The sequence below is a fragment of the Sprattus sprattus genome, assembly GCF_963457725.1.
Source record: "Sprattus sprattus genome assembly, chromosome: 15".
Taxonomy (NCBI): Eukaryota; Metazoa; Chordata; class Actinopteri; order Clupeiformes; family Clupeidae; genus Sprattus; species Sprattus sprattus.
In genome coordinates, this window is record NC_137913.1 from 5,470,143 (window position 1) to 5,488,501 (window position 18,359).

General features: G+C 41.7%; 1 protein-coding gene across 1 annotated transcript; it reads right to left on the reverse strand.

The window, feature by feature from the left end:
• Positions 1 to 3,304: 3,304 nt before the first annotated feature.
• Positions 3,305 to 10,979, reverse strand: LOC308375766 (eosinophil peroxidase-like; the record flags this gene model as incomplete). Its single annotated transcript, XM_080851944.1, has 14 exons — positions 3,305 to 3,735; positions 3,951 to 3,998; positions 4,216 to 4,415; positions 4,552 to 4,789; positions 5,230 to 5,400; positions 5,882 to 6,140; positions 6,735 to 6,895; positions 7,004 to 7,367; positions 7,573 to 7,779; positions 8,342 to 8,471; positions 9,619 to 9,751; positions 10,060 to 10,235; positions 10,459 to 10,543; positions 10,913 to 10,979. The coding sequence occupies 14 exons, from the start codon at positions 10,977 to 10,979 to the stop codon at positions 3,305 to 3,307; spliced, it is 2,670 nt and encodes an 889-aa protein (XP_080708070.1).
• Positions 10,980 to 18,359: the final 7,380 nt, after the last annotated feature.

Below are 18,359 nucleotides of genomic sequence, written 5' to 3' on the forward strand. Positions count from 1 at the left end.
AAATGCGATTAATCGCGATTAAATATTTGAATTGTTTGACAGCACTAATAATAAAGTGGCCATATAACCTACTCTTAATTGTTTACTTAAATGTAATTCTTTATCTGTTTATCAACCAAGCATTTTCTCTCTCATATATTATGTCCTTAACCCACTAATGCTGATGGCTGTGAAAACGTTGTTCCTCATCACTATAAACATAGTTTTGTATGCAGCCGTGCTCTGCCCACTCATTTAGTCTCCAAACAGCAGAATCAATAAAGGAAAAAATTTAGCCTTCACTAGGTTCATAACATCAGAGTTCTTTGTGTGCCTTGGCAAGACACGTCAAGCACAACAAGACTTTCTGAGGAAGACATTTATCAGTTCATATCTACTGTATGTGTGTGTAAGAGTAAAGGCCTATGTAACCAAGGTTTACAAAGTCATCTTTAAGATTCTTAACTAGTAACTACGCTGGCTGGTTGCCCTTCGTTCTGACCCAGCTGGATGGCGTTGCCTGGGAAGACGAGTCATTTCCTTCTCCGTACCCCATCTTTTATAAAAAGGATTCCTCCCACTGTCTCAATCATTCAATCAAATAAAAACTGTGGCTATTAGTCCATCAGTTCATCAGTCCACAGTATAGAGTTCCTGCCACACAGTTCCCCCCTACCCAGAGCACAACACACACAATTATCATACAAAGAACACATGACTACACAAATCAGTAAACAACCATAATTAACAAGACTGACATGTGACAGAAACTTAAACTTGGCCCAGTGTGCTGTTTTAATGTCTACGTAATCAGAGAAATAGGTGACTCTTCTGAGTGAAGCCTCCCTCTCTGCCTTGATGCGCATTAATGCAAGAATGAAGCCTGTTTCTTGACTGATCATTCTCCGACTGAGTCTCAACTAAGCTTTTGGTACTAAAACAACTGCAACAGCATACTTCTTGGGTGAGGAGCGGATAGCGCCCCCATGAGTTGGTTTTGTGGCATTGACATAGAGACCGCACCAACACTGTTCTGTAAAACATGTGTACAGTCAGAGAGCCTCTTTAAAGTAACACTATGCAACAATTTGACACTCTTTGAGGAACGGTTTTATAGGCAACTAGTTTTGGTACCATCCTTTGGTAACAAATTAATTTTGATAGTATATATGGTCATGCAAATTACACATAAATAATAATAATAATAATAATAATAATAATAATACATTTTATTTATAGGGCGCCTTTAAAGAAAACCAAGGTCGCCTTACAACAGTGAATAAAACATTGAATAATACATAATACAGCAACAACTTCAGTTGGCAGGACCTTTACAGGTTATAGGCTTGCCTAAACAGGTGTGTTTTGATGTGAGTTTTAAACACCTCCTTTGGGCCATACAGCTCCTGACATTCTGAGCTTGAGGAAGTAAATGAGTTCCACACTCCGAACGAATCCCACCACAAGAGACCAGGATATAACCTGAAATAAAACATCTGGAGAGAACAGAGGCAGAAACCTACAGTTCTCATTAACCATTTACAAGGAAGGTTTTAATTCCAAAGGGATCATTTTCCCGAACAGGTTTGGTGGGGAAGATAAGGGAATACGTAACTTAAATCATTGTGTATGCCTGTAGGCTGCCAAAATATAATCCATAAAGAACTCCTTTCAGTCATTAAGGTTTATGAAACATATACTGTTCATCAGACTACATCTTAGCCCAGGGGTGGGCAAACTTTTTGACTCGCGGGCCACAATGGGTTCTAAAATTTGACAGAGGGGCCGGGCCAGGAACAGATGGATGGAGTGTTTGTGTGTGTGAACTAATATAAATGACATGTAAAAATCATCACATGAAAGGACTTGGCCTTTAACAGGTAGCAAAGCATTTATTTGCAAGGCAATTTAACAAATTGCACGAACATGAACAATACAAAAACATGTCGTAACGTGACTGATCACATCAAACATCATGGAAACATCTGAGGCCTGCGCCCAAACCAATTACCTCACTTGAACTTCTGTATTATTTACATTAACAGGTTAGAGCAGCCACACAGGCTCTGTGCGGCATAGAACTGCAACAATAAGTCGACAAAATCGACAACGTTGATTGTGAAAAATGGTCGATGTGGATTTTTATAGTCGATGCGTCATTTAATAAAATTGGGCCAGACGCTAGGGCCAGATTAAAAAGCCCAACGGGCCGTACTTTGCCCATGTTTGTCTTAGCCTGTAGCTGGGATTCACAAGACAACCCACTTAAAGTAACACTATGCAACAATTTGACACTTTTTGAGGTATGGTTTTATAGGCAACTAGTTTTGGTACCATCCTCAAATAATTTCGATAATTCGATACATTTTCGATAGCATATGGTCATGTGCAGGACAGATAAACACCTGTGTCTCTCCCACTAGCCATCCAGGATATGCGCTATGTAGTTCTGTTTACCGGGCTGGAATACCCTGCAAAAATTGTAGAAAAGCTTTCACAGCATGACATTGGCAGCTACACTGCCAGAAGACACCAGTTAGTGTGTTGGCAAGTTTATATCAGTGTCAACTGAACTGTTGGTGGTGTTTCCAGTATATTTGCATGACTTTTAGGTAGTTAGCTTGTTAGCTTTGGAACATAACTCCTTATTGCTACTTTAAGTCTCCTCAGGGCTTGTTGCTGTAATTTAGTCTTTGTGAATATCACACACCTAACCAACATTTTTACAATGTCATCACTGCACAAGAAAACCACTCAGGTGCAGCATTTAAATCTTTATTGCATTTAGAATGTACACATCCTAAAGAAGATCTTACAAGATCTTAAAGAAAGGACAGGTTTGTTCATTAGTATAGACAAAAAGTGCATGGATCAACAAGCAAATACTTCAAATATATGTTAACAACACTATTTGACTCAAATCCCTGAATTGGTGCTAACAAATCACCACAATAAAAAAGTAAAAAAAATAGACATGTCTGTGCGTGTTTGAGTATTTGTGCTTTCAGTGCATTGATAAAGCAGTGCAAACAAGTATGCAACAGTTCCCTGAAGTGAGTATTTCCCTCTCATTAATAAAGTAAGATGGATCATTCATGGAAGATTTTAAAACAAAATAAAACACAACATGTAATACACATTAAGTGCTCATCCTTCAGTTACTTAAGTGCTCATCCTTCATCTTATTTTCACTGACCTGAGTGACGGAGAAAGAGGAGAGGAGTGATTGGGAGAAGATCAGAGACAAGAAGAGGGAAAGAAGAGTATGAGAGGAGGACAGACGATGAGAGCATGTGGGGATGTGGAGGCCTCAGCCACTGGCACGTTAGACGGAGAAGAGAATGTGCCCAGAGAAGAAGCTGTCAGCGGTCAGGCCGTTGCCCCCGTAGTTGGCGCTGAGGTAGACGGTGTCACCGGCCGCCAGCTGCAGAATGGTGCCCCCGGTGGCCGTCACATAGCCGCTCTGCTGCGTGGTGAAGGAGTGGAGCACCAGCTTGTCGTTGTGGCGCAGGTCCACGTTGCCCACATTCTGGTAGAGCGTGCAGTGGAAGTCAAACTGGTAGACGCCCGGCTGTGTGCACGTGAACAGGCCTGTCTTAGTGCTGTACAGGTCCTGGCCATTGTAGATGACGTTCTTGAAGGAGATCGGCTTGCCTGGGTGTGGGAAGTTGTAGCCCAGGCGCACAGCAAAGGCCTCACGAGAAGCAGCGCCATTCGATCCTGGGGGCCCTGGTGGGCCTTGGGGGCCAGGTGGTCCTGAGAGAGAGGGGAGAATTCAAATGTTCAAATTCTGTAGAGTTCTATTTCAGTTATGGTTCTTCTCACTCACAGGGAAGACGCTGTTATGTTGCGATCATTATCTCTGTGCTAATGTGTGCTTTAATATGCATGGTGATGGTTCTACAGAGGCAGAGACAGTTAGCTTATTAAGGCATAGATAAAGAGAAGATGGTTGACTGATTGCCTCTCACCTTGGGGTCCCACTTTGCCGCTGCCAGGGTGCGCTCTATCCTCACCTCCTAAGACAAACATAGTTTTACACAAATACCCAAACATGTACACACAGGAAGATTCTTCTTCTCTTGACAATTATTATTCAGAACACACGCACACTTACACACACACATATATGTAAACGCTCTCAGCTAAGGTTAGAACTCTACTTCTCAGACCTCTAAATACATACATAATCCTCTCTCTGCCTCTCTGTTTGTCTCTGTCACGTTAGTATCTTACCTTCGGCTTTCCAGGGGCTCAGGTCGAAGGCTGGGATGTCCTCGCAGCGTGTGTATCCAGACCCACGGGGACGGAACTCGAAGGGGTTCTCAGGCACCTCAGTAATGCCGGTGTTGTCACACATGATGCGAGACAGAGACGTCGCCCTCAAAGACTCACGCTGGGCATCGGTGAATACACCATCATTCTCCCACCACAGACTGATGCACACACACACACACACACACACACACACACACACACACAAACAAATATTAATATACAGTTTTACACAATAATATGTGGGTGTATGTTAAAGAAAGAATAAAGAGGGTGTGTGTGTGTGTGTGTGCTGACCTGTCACCCAGGCGGATCCTCTGGAACTGCCTGGCAATGATGCAGGCGAACAGCTGTCCCACACGGCCTCCGTTCACAAAGGGTTCGGCCACGCCACCCAGCCAAACGTCAATGTTGTCCACGGTGCCGTAGAGCTCCAGCAGCTGGCGGGCCAGCTCTGTGTTGTTCATGACCACAGACAGCTCCTCCAGTGTGCGAGGCTTGGACAGCCCGCAGAACCCACGCCAGCTGTTGTAGCCTGGAAGGTGACATGATTTACATTAGCCACTCATGTCTCTGTACTGCCAACAGAGAGCTCTCGAGGACTATAGTTTGGTGTTAAATACTATTTAGTCATTTAGTTTACATAAACATCTATTAGCACATTTCATAATTACAAATGTTATTATAATATCATGGGAAACATGTGTTGAATGGAAATCAGAAAAGACAGGAGGAAAGAGTAGTGTGTGATGAGATGATGTTTGACAAATAGATGCCTTCACATTGTGTAAGAGAGTATTAAGTCGGGGAGAAGACAAATGGAGTGGATGTTTGATAAAAGTTGTACTGGGCACTTCTACTGGGGCAGGTGGTCTGGTCTAGGTGTGGCATAAGAGTTAAGATCACAGGCGTTGGAGTTAAGATCACCGGCATTCTTTAAGCAGGATTACAAAACAAGGAGGTAAGAACACACACCAGGAAGGCCATGGTCGCGTCCCCTTTGCATGTTAAGAGCACCCAGGTCCAGTGCCACGTGCTCCAGGAACTGAAAGAGGCGCTCACGTAGCTCATTGTGCATCATGTGTTCTTGGGTGTTGAGCTTTGCCTGACGGCCCACCAGACCTCTGATCACAGGGTCAATGCCCCCTACAAGGAGACACAGAAAGCTCATGTTTTAGAATATCACATTTAAGAAGCATTTTTGTAATATTTCTTGAAATTATCTTTGCCTTTTTATCTCTTTACTTTGCAAGAAATTATAAGCTAAGATAGTTTAAAAAAAAAGATACGCTTGGTAGGAACCCTTTGGGTGCTGTGCAGCTTCATATTAAAGTTCATATTAGACTAACACAACCTGTTAAGATCCTTCCCTAAGCTATTGCTCCATAGCATCCTGTTAAATGCGGTCTGGTGGGAATACACGACACCCATTACTTCATCATTACGGGACATTGAATGGGAATGGGAGTGTGAATGAAATGATCAATCCGATGTTGTACCTGATCCCAACTCAATTTTAGGATTCATTTAGAGTTTTCCCTGACTGTGGGATCCATGTTCATGTATGAAAGCTGGTATAAGTTCCATGATGTGTGTATACTAGCAGATCCATGTCATGTTCTCTCACCCTCGAAGACCAGCCTCCAGGGCGTAAAGAAGTTCTTGTGGAACAGCACACTGGGCCACTTTGGATGCTCCTGATAGTTCTCATCCAGGCGGAACATGAAGGGCTGTATAGCCAGGTGAGCGAAGCGGTAGGCTGCAGTGGCGAACACATTAGAGATGGACGGGTCCACATTCTCATCGTAACCAGGAAAAGTGTCAGTCAAAGGGCCATGAAGCTCTGGGCCAACGATGTGGAGCAGGTAGTCACGGAATGTGATCACCTGTGAGCAAAAGGGGTAAACAATGTGGAAATGAATGTTGGTAAACTGATATGCAGTTTGTTTCATGATATCTGTAGTTGTCAGACGAGCATCATGTATGCGTTGTGTAAGCTGAAGCATTTTCTATTTTCAAATTTAACATTTGGTCCATCTAGGACAGTGGTACCCAAACTTTTTAGGCCCAAGATCACCGACCTTTGCCTTGGTGAAGGCAAGATCTACCTAGGCGTTGAGAGAAAAAGACTGTCCAGACTCCAAACTGTACTTACATCTTATTTTGGTATTGAGCCTAGTTGTAATTGAATTAAATCAAACACTTTGGTCCAGCTTTCAAATTGATGTGAAGGAGTGAGAAGAGATTCAATAAACTGTTCAAGAACATCCTTGTCTCCCTACAGTTCGTCTATCTACTAAGTGAAGATCCCACCTAAACGAACCCAACACAAAATGTTACAGGAGCTTACGAGACGCACACCCTAGAGGCACGCGCTTGTACGTAGACTTCCATGGACACACACACTCACACACACACACACACACACACACACACACACACACACACACACACACACACACACACACACACATACACACCTGGAAGTAGCCACCCATGATCTTGCGAGCCTCCTGGAAGATTGTCTCTCCGCTCCATTGGGGGTTAAGTTTGGCCAGAGCGCGTGCCAGACGGTTGTGTTCACGCATCATCATAGTATGCATGGAGGCCAGCCCAATGTTCTCATCCACACGTACATCCCCTGTACAAGCACAGATAATCATACACATGTATAAGCTTTTGCACTGTATTGATTTCGCAGAAAGAAAGAAATCAGTAAGTAGACATACACACATGTGTGCATACTTACCAGCTAGGAAACAGGGCACGTCTTCAGCATTGGTATCGTTGGTGATGTTCTTACGGTTGGCACACATGTCCTTTATACGAGAGAAGGGCAGCAGCTCACGTCCGCTGTCATTGAATCTTTCATTCACACGCAGCAGTCCGCTGTCAGTGGTAAGATCACGCAGGTCACGTGCCAGCCCCTCATCTGCACCGTACACCTGCCCCACATCCAGGAAGGCCGTCAGGGCATTTAGTTGCTCCCGCACGTTGGCAGCTCCGAAAATATGGCCGGTGTTGCCAGTCCCGCAAGCCGGAGCCGAACGGAAGAATGGGATGCACTCGTCCGAGTTCCGGCCAAAGCTTGGGCGTGTGTCATTGGGAGGAATCTGCGTGTTGAAAAGATAGAGTCATGTGCATTTATTTATTTATGCATTGCTATGACTAAAATTCCAATTCAGCTTATATTATTGTTGTCTCAATATGATTATTTACCAGTTCTCTACTTCTTGTTTTTACTATTACCTTATTGATTTAGCTAATATGCAAATGTACTGATGGAAAGCTGTAGGGAAATTCTGAATGGTTACATACAAGGATGGGGAAGCACGGCTCTGTACTCTCACAGCTCTCGTTACATCTGATGCCACCGCTGAAGGAGCGGATGCTCGGGGAGTGAGGCGTAAAGGTGAGGTCATGGTCCGTCCACTGACCGAAGATGGTGATCAGATGTGTGTAGAGATTGTCACTCACTACATCCTCGTTAGCTGTGCTTAAGATACGGTTGGAAACGAGCCTCACCTAAAGGAAAAGACAGAAAAAAGGTGCAGACATAGCCATATAAAAATTAGGGAAGAGCAGGATAACTGGAATTAATGATTTCTCACAGGTTCATCTTCATGATGCTGGGATTTTAACTGTTGACGAAGTAAGTTCATGTGTATGTGTACAAATTGAGTTACTATGAATTAATGGCTGATTTGTTGGTTAACTGATTGTTGACATCCATTACCCACACTATGAACACATACCCTCACACACATACACACTCTGCACACTAGCCCACACACAGACATACCCCCACACATGCACCCCCACACACCCACGCACACACACATACCCACACACACACAGACACACCCACACACATACACACACACACACACACACACACACACACACACACACACACACAACACACACACACACACACACACACACACACACACACACACACACACACACCCCCCCACACACACACACACACACACACACACACATACACATACACACACACACACACACACATATCCCCACACACACACACACAGACACACCCACACACATGCACACACACACATACCAGTGGCAGCATGGCTCCATTGCGCTGCATTATGGGGTCCCAGCCCTGTGGTAGGTTGACGCCATCTTGATACTCAGCGGGAAGCAAGCGCAGAAAAGGAGTGTTGGAGGATCCACAGCGGGGAAACTTCCTGAGAAAGCACAAATATGAAGACACACACACACACACACCCATACACACACACACACACACATATACATGTGAACACACTCTTAGGATTGATGGGTCTTTATTCAGTGTATGAGGAAACCACACCCAGACCCTCACTGCTTGTTGTAACTTTAAGTGTATAGTTTACATTAAATAGACTTTCTCTTCATTATTTGAATACGGATTTAAGTTAAGTTAAGATAAACATTTATTTTTATGGATGTATTTAAAGGCACCCAGTGCAACATTAGGGCATCAAAATGGAAATATTCTGGATAAGATCTTTATGATATTGACATTTACTTCACCATATTAGCACATTTGCGTCATTATTTGATACTTTGGGCGTTAAAGAGAGCGCTAAAACTAGCCGCAAGAGCGTAGCCCTTTATTTATTGGTGCCACCAATAAATAAAGCAGGATTCCAGTCAGTAACGGATTCCCGTCGGCAATTCTCTGAGTTTTCCGAACGCGTGACGTCACTATTTGCGAGCTATTCTATTTGCGCATTCGCAAACAGAACCAGTGACAGGATCACGTGATAGAATCTCCGGAAGCGTTCGGGACTCATCGGTCTTGTTCGTGTGCAGTCGGAAGATTTGAAAAAATCGCCTCTCCCCACCGGCAATTGTTGTTTACGATTTTCTATCAGTTCTCACCACACAACGACGTCTCATCTTTGCTCCTTTAATGTCGATATGTAATGGTATGGAGTTATTGAAACTTACTACGTGTTAAAAAGACTAGAAATTGAATGTTTATTTTTCGAGTCTCAAGCCTCTAAAGTTGCAGGGGTGCCTTTACCTACATTTATTTCCTGCTGGCTAGTTAGATTAAATACAACACTGCTTTCAAAGCACTGTGTGTGTGTGTGTGTGTGTGTGTGTGTGTGTGTGTGTGTGTGTGTGTGTGTGTGTGTGTGTGTGTGTGTGTGTGAGCGTGGGTTTGTGTGTGTGTGTTTGTATGTGTGTGTGTGTGTGTGTGTGTGTGTGAGCGTGGGTTTGTGTGTGTGTGTTTGTATGTGTGTGTGTGTATGTGTGTTTTTGTATGCGTGTGTGTAGGTGCTTGTGTGTGTGTGTGTGTGTGTGTGTGTGTGATCATGCGTGTGTGGGTGTGTGTGTGTGTACCTGTTATTGCAGACGCTGGTAGCTGTGCGGTACTGGTTAAGGTTGGGTGTGGTCTTACAACTCGGTTGACGCACACGGGCAGCACATCCAGTCAGATTAGCGATGATCTCCAAATGCTCTTCGCTGATCATATCTGCCACAAACACAGAAGTATAATACGTGAGTGTGTGTGTGTGTGTCTGTTTGTGTGTGTGTCTGTCTGTCTGTCTTTGTGTGTGTTTGTTTGACTGTTTGTTTGTGTGTGTGTCTGTCTCTCTGTTTGTGTGTATGTGTCTGTATGCCTGTGTGTGTGTGTGTGTGTGTGTGTGTGTGTGTGTGTGTGTGTGTGTGTGTGTGTGTGTGTGTGTGTGTGTGTGTGTGTGTGTGTGTGTGTGTGTATGTGTGTGTGTGTATGTGTGTGTGTGTGTGTGTGTGTGTGGGTGTGTATGTGTGTGTGTGTACCTGTTGCATTGAGTGAGCGCTTGTGGATGTGGTGTCTGTCCTGCAGGAGCTGGAGTGTGTACTCCAGGTAGTCTGCTGCTCTCACTGCCGAGCGCGTCTCTCGAGCCGGCTGCTTCACCAAACGCAGGAGGTCAGATGGGTTTAGGGATTTCTTTGTCCTCACACGCCTCAGAGTTCTGCACACACACACACACACACATACACACAGACACACACACGCACACACACACACACACACACACACACACACACACACACGCAAGCACACACACCACACACACACACACACACACACACACACACACACACACACACACACACACACGCATAGCATCAGTATCCATTGCACACAAACACACACTTCAATGCTCAATCATGTATGTACAGTCTCACACTTACTCTGCCCGAGAGTATGTGTAGGCATCATCAATGATTTTTTTGGCATCACTGACGGCTCTCAGAACGGAACCTTTACTCAAGGTCTCTATGAGTGATAATAAACACACACACAAACAAGTAAACAACAGTGTAAATAACTAAAAACAATTGAGAGTACTGGTATATAAACATTTTTGATGATAGTGAAATTAATGTAAACACAGTGTTTTGGCTTAAACACAGTGTTTTTGCACTTTGCCACTGAAATTTCAAATGTAACAGATTTCAGATTTAACGTATTATAACTACATTTCAAATGAATTGAGATCCAATTGTAATTGTTTATCTTTCTTATTATCAAATTAATCAGAAATAATAACAAAAAAAGGGACATTAGTTATAATACTGTACTACTAGTAGTAATACTGAAAAAGAGTGAACATTGTCCCACACAGTCAAAGAGGATTTGACTCACCTGCAGACACCTGTGCCAGCACACAAACACACAGCCCCACGGCCAGAACACACAGCATACGCGCCATTTCTGTGACACACAAAGAGTTGGTCCAACTGTCATTAAAAGGATCAGAGTAAGACGTCCACTCATATCTGCACTGAGGCTGTAAGGAACTAGCCAAATCTTATAGATAAATTAGCCATCACAGAAAACTATACATATAGTGATGTGACATTAGTGTGTGCTTCAGCGTAAGGTTCTCCCCTGAAATTTTAGTCGCTTGTGAGTAACATGTAATATTTTTATATAAAAATTCAGATTTACAATAATTGATTGCAGTTTGCATTTCCAAATGAACAGTAAATAAATTATTTGATCATACATTACACCGACTTATCCTTCAATTTCACCTCACACCAAAAGCAAAGGCACTTCGGTAAAGAAAATTATTTTCAAACACCATGCATGTATGTAGCCACCATTCCCATGTCCCATATGAGTGTGATGCTCTTACCTCTAGCAGGTGTCCTCAGCTCTCTGCATCTACCTGCAGATGTGTGCTGTATTTAAAGCTGAAGAGGTCATCATGGTGGCCACGCCTTTTAGCATCATGGGTAAGTTCTCTCCTCTTTCCTTCTAATTTCAGTCATGATTAATACGTTATTCAGCATGTCAGCAATACCTGGTGCTTTCCAACCACAGGATCTCAATATGATTATTACCAGTTGATGGACTTGATAATTGCTGTTGACAGAGACAATGCCAAGTAAACAGACACACATTCCACATGAAAAATTGTGATCTGCAGGTTCGTCTAGGTGTCTGTTGTTCCAGTAAGTAGCATTTTATGGACTAGTATTTCCTCCTCGAGTTATCCAGATACTTGTTCTCTCTTGCATCTCATTGAAAATGACTTCTTTCCTTTGCTGCCCTGGTGAATGTTGGTATGGCAGTGTGTCTCTCATCCAGTGGTCCCTCTACTGCCAGAGGCTGATCAGGGGGTGATGCTTAGGAATAGGCTGAAGGACAAATGTGTAAATAAACAAACAAATGAATGAATCAAAACAAACACACACACACACACACACACACACACACACACACACACAGAGGAGAAGCTGGTTGTCTTTTCTGGCCAACACAATTGAGAATTTTACAGCATCTTATTTTAAAATAAATAAAGAGTTTGCAACTGTCTTTACGTAAAATGATAGACATCCCTGTTTTTGTTTTTTTTACAGGACAAATGTGTTAATACACAAACAAATCCATCAAAACAAACACACACACACACACATACACAGAGGAGAAGCTGGTTGTCTTTTCTGGCCAATACAATTGAGAATTTTAGAGCATCATATTTTAAAATAAATAAAGAGTATGCAACTGTCTTTAAAATGATAGACATGCCTGTTTTTTTTTTTTTTCAATTGGATTGAAACTTGTACCAGTGCAGAGTTGACATCCTACATTCACCATATAATTAGACTATGAACTAAACCGTGGATACTTTGGCATTGCTGTGATTCAAAATGCATTCAATGCAGACTTTTGGCATCCTACTCCCCCTCGTGCATGTGTCTCTATCCTGTCACCACAGCTGATGACATCCATTGTTAAGGCCACCTTCAGGGGTCAGAGGTCACTCAAAGGTGAAAGGTCAAACTTCTGTCAATCTGTTGATGGGTAAATTAAAGTTTCAACAGAGGCCTTGCATTTCAATCTGTTTGGTTTTAGATGGCAGTGGTCCTTCAAGCCATGACGGATTTAACTGTGTGGAGAGGTCTGCAGTACCTTTTTGACAGAGGGAGCTTTGAGAGGGTATGTCTCTGACCTTACAGTTCTCCAAATGCTCAGATCTTTGTGAAAGCGATTTACAGTTTTTACAATTGTTTACACACTTGTCTCAATACATTGCCCACTATTTCAAATCTCTTTACACAGTGGGCTTTACAAACACACACCTGATCACATCAGTTAACCCTTGGTGCAAAATGCACTGGTGTGTGCTCTCTCCCATTAGACCACTCTGTCACTGAATGTAAGAGGAACTAAAAAACTAAAAGAACTTGAAGTATGACACCTCTTACAATACATATTGTACTGTTAAACAAAAACACTAAATATGAAATTCTGCTATATGCCTCATAAAAGCTCTATGTGACATTCTCTGTACAGAAAGTGTACTGCAGCCGTAATACTGATCCGTGGTTTCCTCTGAATTTGGCATCAATTTTTTATGGACTTACAGTTACAGTACAATAACATTTTCCCCTCTCTTGAATAATTAGAAAACCATCTTTAGCATATCCACCCCTACAATCTGTATTCCAGAAGTATTTCAAGGCAAGCAACTATCATGACACAAATAGCAAACTTTCTTGATCTGTTGGTTTGAATTGCTGGTTAGATCTCTTGGTTTGGTCTGCTGGTTTGATCTGATGGTTAGATCTGTTGGTTTGGTCTGATGGTTTGATCTGTTGGTTTGGTCTGCTGGTTTGATCTGTTGGTTTGATCTGTTGGTTTGGTCTGATGGTTTGATCTGATCAAACTGTTGGTTTGGTCTGATGGTTTGATCTGTTGGTTTGATCTGTTGGTTTGGTCTGCTGGCACAATGGCGACAGGGGCAAGGGAAACTCCCTGTAAATCAAGAAGAAACCTTAAGCAGAACTTTAATTGAATAGCCCAACATTGCAAAAATTGGACTCCACACAATGACATCCCAAGTAGGTTCAGGGTAGCTGAATACAAATGACCTTTGGTTTGTTCTTTCCCTAGTGACCGTGATAACAATTAACATGGCAACCAAGACAATAGGACTGGGCCATACAGCATCAAGCATCGAGCCGTCAGGTCTGACTAGTTCATAGAAACAGAAGAGGATAGAGATGAAGGAAATAAAAACAAATAAAAACATGTGATGAGTTGAGGAAGTCTCTCCTCAAACATCAAGATAATGACCTGTCACTCACGGAAGATGCATCTGACTGAAGTGCAGCCAATACTAGTTTGTCAGAGATTGCTCATTTGTTTCAAAGAATTTAGAAACTTGGCCTGGGGCCTGGTTTCTCTTTGCAGTCTCAATGATGGGTCTTTGGCAGTTCATTAAAAACATGTAGTCTTTGTGTATGTGTGTGTACATTTAAAACATGTAGTATTTGTGTATGTGTGTGTACATTAAAAACATGTAGTATTTGTGTTTGTGTGTGTACATTAGAAACATGTAGTGTTTGTGTATGTGTGTGCTTGCCTGTCTATCTGTTCTCACCGTTCAAACACGGACACCACCATGTTTGTAACAACAAAGTGGAGCATCACATTTGACCTTAAACTATAACAGACTGAGAAATCTACAGCCGTTCACAACAAGGGGTTAAAGCGCTTATGTTAGACACTCATTTTCAAGCATGCATCAGTCTTTCAGAGTCAGTGTGAGAGAGAAATGGTTGCACCTTTGCAGTGATTTTAAATGTGCGGTCTCTCCCTCTTAGCTTTTTTTTACCTCCGCCAAAGAGGTTATGTTTTCGCCCCTTTATGTTTGTTTGTTTGTTTGTCTGTTTGTTTGTTTGTTTGTCAGCAGGATTACGCAGAAACGCATGGACCGATTTCCATCAAACTTTGTGGGGAGATTGGGTAATATAATGGCAATAATTGATTAGATTTTCAGATGTCAAGGTCAAAGGTCAAGGTCACAAGGCGGAGGTTTGCATTCTCTGAATGCTCCCATTCTTGTTTAACAATGATGTTGAGAAGTTGACACGATAAACAGTTAAACTAAAACACCATGCATGACTACATGCCAGTGTTTAACCTTTTAACCTTTAGGTTTTTAAGTATTTAAACGCCAGCAACACTTTAGGTAGAACTTACACCTTCACATGCATCTTCTCATCAATTCGGTCAGTTTCCATCCCTCCTTCAGCTACATACTTATGCAATCACTTATTTTCATTACATATTTTTATTTAATTTACATAACTGTGTAGAATCTGTTTTCACTTTGACATTAAAGAGGGCAATTTTGTGATTATTTTTCTATCCAAAAAGCCAACTTTTATTGACCATGCCTGATTTATAAAAGCAATGAAAGGGTAAAACATCCAAAGGGGGTGAATACTTATGCAAGGCACTGTATGTCTATGGGCTCTTTTTGTCCTCCCCGTGGTCCCACAGATCGCTAATTTCTTAGCCTAGGTCAGGGGTGTGAAACTCAAATACACAGAGGGCCAAAATTAAAAAAATGGGTGTAAGTCGAGGGCCGGACAGTGGGGCAAGCGCTCCCTAAATTGACGTATGCTACCAACACGGGGACAGTGCATTGAGGGACTTGCAGTATTGGTGAGTTCGACAGACCAGCGGCTGCTGAAGACAAGCTCTGATAGGTAAATAGATGGAAACTTTATTAAGCCTGAGGGAAAATTAGGCAAACCGAATCAAATTTCACCGTTGCTCATTCAAATCAATGGAACTTTTTGCAACATTCTGAGGAGCTGGCGGGCCAGATTAAATGGCTTGTCGGGCCTGATCAGGCCCCCGGGCCTTGAGTTTGACACATGTGGCCTAGGTCATCAGCACACTACCCACTCATACATGCCACGGCTGTTGCTGCTGATTATATTGCTTTCCACTTCATGCTAATATCTTATCTTTACCTGCTGTCGTCTGAATCTGCCCCGGCCACACAACAAACTTCCTCCTCTGTTGTTCCTGGATCTAATTGGATTGTTCCTGGAACACATTGCATTGGTTTGCCAGTCTGCCAGGTCGAGAACAAAAAAAACCTTCCTATGCTGAGGTTTGTGTGGTTGTGATGTCTAGGTGAGCCAGACGGTATCATAACACAGAAGAACTGGTTTGGCGTGACATGACAGGGCATTGCTGCAAAAGAGCCCTGTGCTCAGTCGATTCTCCCTGAATAAATGATGATGATGATGATGATGATGATGATGATGATGATGATGATGATGATGATGATGATGATGATGATGATGATGATGATGATGAATGATGATGACATGGGTCTTGCCATGCACCGCACCTGCTGTGTGTCCTTGCTTTCTGTAGTGATAGGTGTATGACCCCCAAACAAAAGAGAAATGTTTCAGTAGTTTAAAATGTATGAGTGGTTCCAGTTGAAGGACTGAGATCTGAGCATGTTCACAGTTATTTCAGGAATTTTATACATTTAAATTGAAATCAACCCAATTCTATTGGGACCTAAAACTAATCAGAGAAAAAAACAACACAGGTGGAAAAAGCATGTGTTTACAGACGGTGAAGGCAGTGATTCAGGCTGATTTTGCACAAAAAAAGAGCCAGAGTACTGATTGGCTGGTTGTGTGTATGATATCAAGGCTAATGTGAGTGCTGGTTGTGTGTATGATATCAATGCTAATGTGATTGCTGTTTGGCTGGTTGTGTGTATGATATCAAGGCTAATGTGAAGGTGCAACACAGATGTGGGCAGAGAAAAAGGGAATAATGGCATGAAGAGAGATGACTACTCTCTACATCACGTTTCCACACAGATCTTTCTGTGCACACCTCGGTGGAACAGGTTTGAGGAACACTTTGGGAAGAAAACTGTGTTTTCAGTAAAATGGTCATAACCTTACAACATTAGTAAATATACATAATATAGTAAAATGGTCTTAACCTTACAACATTAGTAAATATACACAATATAGTTTAAATGGTCCTAACTTTACAACATTAGTAAATATACACAATATAGTTAAAATAGTCTTAACCTTACAACATTAGTAAATATACACAATATAGTTAAAATGGTCTTAACTTTACAACATTAGTAAATATACACAATGTAGTTAAAATGGTCTTAACCTTACAACATTAGTAAATATACACAATATAGTTTAAATGGTCCTAACTTTACAACATTAGTAAATATACACAATATAGTTAAAATGGTCTTAACCTTACAACATTAGTAAATATACACAATATAGTTAAAATGGTCTTAACTTTACAACATTAGTAAATATACACAATGTAGTTAAAATGGTCTTAACTTTACAACATTAGTAAATATGCACAATATAGTAAAATGGTCTTAACCTTACAACATTAGTAAATATACACAATATAGTAAAATGGTCTTAACCTTACAACATTAGTAAATATACACAATATAGTAAAATGGTCTTAACCTTACAACATTAGTAAATATACACAATAACAAAGTAATTTTTGGCATCAGAAGTATCTGCATACACAAAGACACTGTAGAGTCATACATATGCACCACTGCATACAACACACAGACTACACACAAAACACGATTTAGTTAAAGACGGGATCAAGAGAGGACTGCAGATAATATTGTATAATATGAACACTCTGTTTGGCACCACCATCACTATGAAAATGCCTGGTACGCGGAAATAATGGCATGCTTTTGGTTTTGTGATTTTGTAGATGAAGAAGGCCAAGATAAAGACACATATCTTTGGCTAGTGTATCACTCCCTTATCTCAGAGGAATGTTTTCCGTGGCGTTTAATAATAATAATAATAATAATAATAATACTTAATTTGATTTGTAATGCACTCTTCATTAGAAGCACAGTTAAGGTTCATTAGGGTCATTTCAGTTCACCAAGATCACACAGCTGCTATTGGCTACGGGCTCTCACGACACCATACACAGGCCTGGCCTCACTCTGTACTCTCCTGGCTTCACTCTAATGTGAGTGCTGATTGGCTGGTTGCGTGTATGATGCCAAGCCTAATGTGAGTGATGATTGGCTGGTTGTGTGTATGATGCCAAGCCTAATGTGAGTGCTGATTGGCTGGTTGTGTGTATGATGCCAAGGCTAATGTGAGTGCTGATTGGCTGGTTGTGTGTATGATGCCAAGCCTAATGTGAGTGCTGATTGGCTGGTTGTGTGTATGATGCCAAGGCTAATGTGAGTGCTGATTGGCTGGTTGTGTGTATGATGCCAAGGCTAATGTACAGTAAGTGCGGTTTGGATGGTACTCTGTACTCTCCTGGCTTCACTCTTTCCACTTCACTCTTCCCTCTCCTTACTTACTTCTTTTTAATCCTTCATTTTTCCTCCTCACCCTCTTCTCCTTCCTGTCCAGTCTTAAATAATAAATAGTACATTATTAGATAAAATACTTTGGTTCACAGTTTCCCATTGCTTGCCTCAGTTTGGTATTTTATCTCATATACCTAATTAGCTGATTTCTGAACGTACCTGGTCTCCTATCAGTCATTTTGTCAGAGTTTGTTTTTATGCATGATGTTTTTATTTATATATTTTATTTTATATTATTATTTATGTGTCTATTACAGTCTATATGTTATAAAAGGAGATGAGTCTATATAATACAATATGTAATACTAAATGGTTGTGCTGAGGCCACACTAAACATGACGTGCAAATATCTGAAGGCAAACCTACAAAACATGACATGGCAAATTCACGCCTAACATAACT